The 8296-nt window shown below is 43.1% G+C and overlaps 1 protein-coding gene across 1 annotated transcript in view; it reads right to left on the bottom strand.

The window, feature by feature from the left end:
* Window positions 1-8296, bottom strand: part of DDX3X (DEAD (Asp-Glu-Ala-Asp) box helicase 3, X-linked) — a gene marked incomplete at its 5' end in the record, with an annotated part of 14246 nt that overhangs the window by 5549 nt on the left and 401 nt on the right. Inside the window, 6 exons of the mRNA XM_009071676.1 lie at window positions 322-407; window positions 612-747; window positions 1286-1385; window positions 1472-1612; window positions 2710-2833; window positions 7577-7627. Coding sequence (XP_009069924.1) covers window positions 322-407; window positions 612-747; window positions 1286-1385; window positions 1472-1612; window positions 2710-2833; window positions 7577-7627 — 638 coding nt within the window. The remainder of the gene's footprint in view (window positions 1-321; window positions 408-611; window positions 748-1285; window positions 1386-1471; window positions 1613-2709; window positions 2834-7576; window positions 7628-8296) is intronic.

The following is an 8296-nucleotide window of genomic DNA, read 5'->3' as shown; positions in this document are numbered from 1 at the left end:
GAGAAGCAACAGCCATAAAACCTGCCACTTCCCATCCTGATGTTATACTAATACAGATGTGTGACCAAGTGGCTTTTTGTGGCAAGGGAAGTATCTTAAGCTTACACAGCCAACAAAAACACTTGTAAACATTTTCCTAGACAGCTATGCAAATCAACTCTTTAGGCAGGAAAAATCCACAGCCCGTATTTTTCAAGGGAAATACTTAGTTTTCCAGAAGCTGAGAGGTTGGCCTACTGTGCTCAGTAGCAGACATCAGCACACAGGACAGAAACACACATTGGTCACAGCTTTTCCAGGACTGGGAATTTGAATACTTGCCTTCATTGCTCTCAGGGCATCACCAGGGCCATCCGCATAGATCTGGCTCAGTATTGGTAGAAGAAATGCAGCTGTTTTCCCAGACCCTAATGGAATACAAGTTAGTGTTATTCAGAGTTGCTGTGTACTACAGCACATAGCCTGCATCAGCAGCATATTCCCAGAAACACTTGCACTAGCATATGGCATTGGAGTTCACTCCTCAGCCAACAGAGGTTTAGTTTACTACAGAAGGCTTAATACAAGACCCCACTTCCACCGGGACCAAGACCAAAGAGTTAGCAACTTACCTGTCTGAGCACAGGCCATTAAGTCTCTCTTCTCTTTAATAATAGGTATTGCATGTTTCTGAACTGGAGTAGGACGGGTGTAGCGTGTGAGCTCGATGTTTCCCATTATAATTTCTCCCATGTCAACATCACTGAACTGTAAGACATTTAAAACACTGAGATTGGGATCCTTCCCTGCAGCCATCATCTAACACATCGTTCAGTTTAAGTAGCTTTTGTTTCAGCTCTTCCTATACAACTTGCTTATGAAGTTTAAATCATCTGGAGCTAAGTTACTTAGTATCCCAAAGACTTGTAAGCAATTCTGAAAAAGGCAGCCGAGCCTCAAGTGCAGACTACACTAGCAACTGTTCTTAGCCTAATACAGTGCCTATGCTTTAGCAGCTGCTCCCAAACCAGCACCTCCAAGCACTTCTACTTGTTCACAGGTTCACTGTGCAAGGACAAGCCACAGTTAAAAGGCAAGCTATGAGTGCCATCTGAAAAAGCTTACACAACTCCTCCCACATCTTAGTTCATCATATGCAACCCTCCTCTGCAAAACAGCTTAGCTGTGGGAAGGCAAGACAGTGCCTCCTTTCCTCCCTAAACTTAAGGCAGCAAGACATCAAGTTTTATGTGCAGAACAGTCACTGTTAGATACATTGGCAAAACAGGTTTTTAAAAATACTTACACTTTCAATGTGTGGAGGACAGTTGCTGCCTGTTGCTTCAACAGGAATATCATCATATTTCTCAAAGTTAATGCCAGTATTGCTTCCTGAAAAAAGCTCTCTAAATACAGAAGTAGAGAAAGTATTTTAGTTGCCAGACACATCAGATGACCCCAACGTGTGGATTGATGCTATTCCATTACTTACTGCTCCAGGCGTTCACTTGGGGGCAGAGGCTTTGACCAGTCATCCTCATCTGATTTGTCAGACCAGCGGCTGTTCCCACCCCGGTCAAACCTGCCGAAGCCGCTCCGATCGTAGTCGCCACCTCTGACACGCTCTTCATATCTAAACACACAACAGCATCAGCCACAGCTCCCAGGCAACAGAGCGTTCTGACATGCAAAACCAAAGCTGTAACACAGCAGTGTATGCTCTGTGTATTACACACACAACTGTGCAACAACTATCTGTACTTGCTCCTTGACCTAAGAACAGAATTTGGTTTAGCCCCAGCCATCAAACTGGGTCACGTTATTCTGTGCCAGGAGATTCTGTCATCATTTCAGAGCTCAGTTTAGCTTAACACAGTGAACTTTGTATCACCACTTCTATTTGTTTAAGCATAACAAACGCAAACAGTCTGTCATCTGCCACTAGAGCCGCAATGCAAGTTGCTGTGCCTTTGCCTTTCCGTGTAGCAGCTCTGCTTAAACCTCTAAGCAGCATTACTTGGCATCCTCCCACCCCTTTCTCTGCCTCACTTCACACTGACCTCCCACATCCAGACCAAACCCTGAAGTGCTGCAACCTGTTCCTTTATTCCCCACCACACGTGACCAATAAAGAGGGAGCTCACCTGTATTACTGACTTGGAAAGAAGGTGGAAGAAGTCCTTACCTCAACTGTTTAGTTTTTGGCCTGGCAAATCATGTTTGAGAAAAGTCTGGACACAGGACTAGCGTCAGCTTTACTAGTCGGTAAAGGTCACTCTCACCACACTTGTGCACACAACGCATGATGTGTGTAAGACTGATCAAGTAAGGCAGAGAACCTGCAAGAGTCTCACCCAGTTTTATTAACTACACTTTTTAAACAAGAAAAAAAAATACTGAAATGATAAAAAAAATCCATTTTGATGTATTCTGTGTGCTCCCAACAGCTCTTCAGGATTCCTCTGGAAGCAGCCACCCGTCACGTTTCGGGGAAATGCTGCAGTCAGCCAGTCACTACAGCTGCAGAGAGGGGCTGGGCTAGGCTACAGGGCACATTTTTCAACACATGCAAGTTTCCCATCCTCGCTCACGTGGCTTTAAAGACAAGGTTCTCTCTCCTCCCACCTTACAGTGCTGTTCACACCTTAACTCTAACTTTACCATCAGGACTGCAGGTGTTCCACTAGAACCGAGGCAGACTTCAGAAGCACCACCCAAAGAAGTACTTGCCTTCCTCCTCTTGATCCAGTCCCACGGTCGAAGAAGCTTGACTTGGCTCCACGGTCAGAGCGTGCACCAAAGCTGCTGTAGGCATCCTTGTCTCTGCTGGAACTCCAGCCACCGCTGTCAAAACCTAGTGGAGAGCAAAGATCTCAAACAAAGCCTTCACCACAGAGTCTACAGGACTGAAGTCCCTCAAGAATGGACAATATGTGATGTTAAGACTAAGCATTTCTCATCACCTGTCAGAACCTGCTGAAATTCCACCATTCATGTCCAACCCTGCGTTTTTTTTTAAAAAGGCAGTACTTGCCTTAGCACTAGTATTCAAGTTGCCTGCTCTGAAAAGATGCCTATCAGCACAAACATTAAGACACTAAGTATTGTCAAGTCTCATCTACATGATCTCTCCAACTTCACAAATCTTTGACTATGCATTTAATTTCTGAAGGTTACCAAGGCCTCTGGTGGGCACCAATAAATGGTATTAGCCCTTGCACTAGAAATCCATACTGAAGTTAGAATGGTTTACTATACTGCAAAGCAACGTCATCTACACAGGCTAAACCAAAGTACCAGCACCAAGCACTAGAAAGGCATATGGAGCTCTCAACAACAAATAAACAAGACTGGATTCTTGCACAGCACTTGTAAACCTGTCTACAGCAGATGCTGACTTAGGCATGTTACGTCAAAGGACTATGTAGAAAACAAAAGTAGCTCAGCTTGCCAATACCAGGCAGCAAAAAGCCTCACTTTTATTCAGCAACCAGGGCTTGTGAGGTAGGCAGAAACATGAAGCATTACACACTGCTTTGGTACTGGACTAGGAACTTACAAATTCTGTTTCAGAGGTCCAACCTTCATAAGCCTGAAAACGTGACCCAACCAGTCTCAGCTATGAGTCTGGCAGAGAATAAGTGAAATAATGGAGCAAACAAACCAACAATGTCACTCCTATTAGTGTGCATGCTTTGCTAGCTCCACAGCACAAAACCAGTCAAGACCTATTCACCAGACAATAAAGGCAACCACAAAATAAAATTAATCCACAGAAAGAGTTGTTCTAGGCGTTACCCCTCTGAAAAAAGCTTTGCTACTACCATTACCCCCTACTACCTTTGCAGATATTCTCTAGACTGTCATTCCCCTTCCCCCCTTTCTAACATTAAGAACTTCTACTCCACAGAATGCAGAAACGCACTAGTCACAAGGGAAGTTTTAAAACTAGTGTGGCAACTGTAACTAATTTAGTCCACATAACTGCAGCACCCAGGAAAAATAAACCACGCATGAAGTTTATTAGCACACAGTATCAGAATGCTCCAATACTTCCAAAGTGCTTTAAGAAGTAACTTTAGTCCTTAAGGGCAAATAAACTTCATACAGATACCAGTGACAGCAGATCAGAAATACCATAATCACTTCTTAAACACACAAAGTTATTTCAGCTCACCACATAACTGCAGCACCCAGGAAAAATAAACCACGCATGAAGTTTATTAGCACACAGTATCAGAATGCTCCAATACTTCCAAAGTGCTTTAAGAAGTAACTTTAGTCCTTAAGGGCAAATAAACTTCATACAGATACCAGTGACAGCAGATCAGAAATACCATAATCACTTCTTAAACACACAAAGTTATTTCAGCTCATTTAGAAGGTCACTTTGGCTATCGGTCTGATTTTACTTGTGGAGCAGTAGAGAACAGAGGTCCAGGCTGCAACAATTCTAAGTAAGTGGCTAGCAGAACAGTCAGGATTTAAATCAACACATGGTAAATTAAACCCTTAACAGACCATAGATTGACTTCTCTAGAGTGAAGGTGATGATTACAAGACCAGGCAAGAATCTCCAGGAAATTCCCTAAAATATCATAGCTCATTTCTGAAACAGCAGAAACCTGTATAGATTCCATCCAGCAGGTATTTCTCACCAGAGGGATAAGTTTGGAATTCACTCAGTTAATCAACTTCCAGAGCAATTCTGTAGTCCTTACACCTATGAACAGTGTTACAGCTGTCAATGCTTCTCCCTCACTCAGCATTTTAAATTGCATTTTGTAACATTCTACCACCAATCATTACCAGCTGACTTGAAAAGCTGCCACAGGCAGCAGCAATCATGAGCTTTTGAAAGATGGGAAAAATCAAATCACAAAATACTTCAAGTTGGATAAGACTTTTATGCTTAGTTCTAACATGTAGTCTTGGATCTACTATAGATCAGACTTGACTTTAAATACCCCAAGAGCAGCTCCCAGGAAGTTTAACCAAAAAAATGACAGGACAACAAGCTTTAGCTGAGCTCCTGGACACTTAGAACAGCCAGCCCTGCACACGGAGTTTTAGCAACCGAAAAACAGAACTGCCATGAAGTAACCCAAGAACACTTTTTTATTCAGGCTGTCATTTCCGGCAGTTCTGCACTGCCTTGTCTCCCAAGTACAAAGCCAACAGACTAGTACCACAACAGGACAATCTGCAGGTGTATGGGAGGAGTAAGCTGAGGAAAGCACAGGAAAAGATTTAAACAGAAATAGGTCCCCTGTCAGTACCTACTGCCTTAAGCAATTTCCTACTTAGCCGTAAGCTCATTGTGCAACTTTAATGGTACCTGTGAATTACTCTATCAGCTCCAGAGCAAAGAACCTCAATGTAGAAACACATTGTTTCTAAAGCATGTCTAGAGAACACCAAACAGAAAACAGCAAATCTTTTTTCTTAGTTATTTAACACTTCCATGGCAGTCTGTAGGATCATGGTATGTGAGCAAGAATTGCACTGGATTACTGAAATACATACAAATATATATAAATTGCTCTAACTCCAGTATATAAGTAGTTTAACTAATTTTTATATCAATAGAAATTCTATCATGTTCCTACACTTGTAATGCTGCACCAGGCATGTTTGTGTGATAGTGTTGTACACCACCACACAAAGTCTCTTTTGCATGTTGCTTACTAGTATCTACACTTTGAAAACTCCGTTGCTAAAAATTCCAAGGAGCAGTCAAAACACAAAACAGCTTCAATGCAGTCAAAAAAAAAATCATTTGGTTTAAGTAAGAGCAGCAAACATAACTTTTATGGAAGTACAACGGTGTAAAAGACTTCAAACCACCCTAGAGAATAGCTCAGCTTTACACCCCCATACTCATGATCCCCCCTTTGCTTCCAAGAGGGGCCTGAGCTGGAACTGCAGCTTCCCCATTCAGCAATCATGAACCTTACCACGGGGAGCCACAAGGAGGCCAGAGACACAGCACTCAACCAGGTTTAAAGGTGATTTTTTAAGTCTGGCTGCCAACTTTCTTCAGTAAACCTAAGCCCTATTAACTGATCAGGCCATCTGTCCCATTTTAGGCTCATGCCTTATTTACCTTTCTGCAAGGTGAAGCTCTGAGCCCCCAGAGAAGCCTCACGTGATCACATACACTCTGGTCTTGTACACCAAAATTGACAATGACAGTCCCGTACATAACACAATGATATAAATTCAGGGCTAATAAGACTAATGTATCCCTCCCTATCTATTAACCCCAACGTTTGGTACAAATTACTATATAAGGAAAAAAATCTATAAACAGCCAATTTTCACAAACCAACTTAAAGCTGTTTCCTGCTTTGGAGAAATCTGCACATTCCTGAGGTTTGGCAAGTCAGTGTCTTAAAGACTGCTCAGATCTGAGGTTAATGTGATTGGGAACTTCAAGAAGACTGTCTTCTTTTCCCAAAAAACATTCAGCTCTGGTAATGGGCTATTCATCATTGGGTGCTTCAGACCACGTTTCTCTTACATAATGTAAGAAAACAAACACCCAAACGCCACACTGGGTTGGACATATGCAAAGGCAATCAAAAAACAGACTTTTTCAGATGGCCAGTATGGAGCACTTTTCATCTAGTCAGACATAAAATGACAGCTTCAGAAGCACCGAGGGATGCCTCCACATTTATTTCAGTGTGACCCTCCCACCCACTCCTCATGGATGTTGTCCTCTTGCAGCACTGAAAAGGACCTGTGCAAGTTCCCTGCTTTAGAAACAGATGAGATACAGTTCCTCCCAGACTATGTATGAAACTTCCATTTCTCAAGCTGCAGCACAGCAGGAAGTGTTTTAGCTGCTGCATTCCAGTGAGGAAATGTTTCTCTCACATCCACAGGAGTCACTAGACCTGATGCCAACACGTGTTGCAGCACCTGCCACTCTGGCATCTTAGACAGGTCAGGATTTACTGCACTCAAGTGTTCCATGAGGCTTTTCTTCTGTCATGATGTGTTCAGAGATTCAAGTGGAAGATATAAAAGGCTATTTCTCAGCACAAACCCCTGTGTAAACACGTGACCAAAATAGGTCATGTACTTCATGTTTCTTTCATCAACATCCTGCATTTCCTTCTGCAAGTATTCTTGTGGGCTTCCATGGAAACTGCAGGAAGCTAAACAAGGACAACATTGCTCTGTGAAAAACATCCATTTACAAAGTGAAACTGCATTGTTTGTTCATATTGAACAACTCATTACTACAACTTCCACATCACAGTCACTAGCAGAAAAACTGGTGCTCACAAAATCCATCAAAATCAACACGCAAGACTGCACAGCTCATGGGAGACTCCACCTCACTACAGCCAGTTAGAGAGAGATGGAAGGTGTTTTGTCAGTTAGGTACTCCACCTGAGCTTAGCAAATACCTGGTGAAGGGAGCAAGAACAGCACACTGAAGGCAGATTAGGTTGCAGTGTTTCACCCAGGACAAGCAGCCGGTGCAATCACCTTCAGCAGCACTGCCAGAGCCTGTACAGTCTGTTCCCAGGGACTCAGGAGGCCAAGAACCAGCTAAGGTGCTGCCAGTGTTGCAGATACATACCTTGTTTTGAAGCTTCCCTGTTCCGCAGGTGAGGGGGAATGTATCTGCCTTCTGAAGGACAAAACAAAGGTCAGTGTTACAGGACTGCAGCATTAGGAGCACATTTTGAGATGCAAATCTTGTCAACAACAGCTTTTGCTGACAGAAAATGTCTGCCCAAGCTTTCAGGCCTCTTGCAGCCTCTCTGAACAAGAGTCCTTTAACACAGCACTTGGTACCCTTCCCTCGGGGTTGAAGTTCCTCACACCCATTTAGGCAGTTGGTTTTATTTTCAGTCACAGATGTTTTGCCATTTCCCTGACCAAGTCACACACACAGCATTTATGGGTGTTCCAGTGTCTATGACAAAAGCCTCTTCCTAGAATTCATCAAGGCTTCATCTGGTGCCAGGTATTTGAGCAGCTGAAGATTTTCACTGTGACATTCAAGTACTGGCACTTCACAGTATTATCACCACCAGTATTTTTCCTTCCCCTTACACTCAACCATCCCCATCAGTTCAGGTCAGATCAAACCAGCAGCCACACCTAATTGCCCCTGAATAGTATTCCCCATTTACAATCCAGAAGCATCCATCTGCTAAGCAACAGAAACGAGAACGTGCACAGCACAAGCTGCATGCGAATTCCTGAAGATTCCACTTCTTCTTAACACTTAGGCCTTACACATAAGTATCTACGCAATGGGTGAGCAGAGCTAACTCTAAGATCAGCTTCAGTT

Source organism: Acanthisitta chloris, unplaced genomic scaffold (genome assembly GCF_000695815.1).
Source record: "Acanthisitta chloris isolate BGI_N310 unplaced genomic scaffold, ASM69581v1 scaffold4333, whole genome shotgun sequence".
NCBI classification, from domain to species: Eukaryota; Metazoa; Chordata; class Aves; order Passeriformes; family Acanthisittidae; genus Acanthisitta; species Acanthisitta chloris.
The sequence above is the reverse complement of the archived record's forward strand: the minus strand, read 5'-3'. Positions and strand labels throughout refer to the sequence as shown.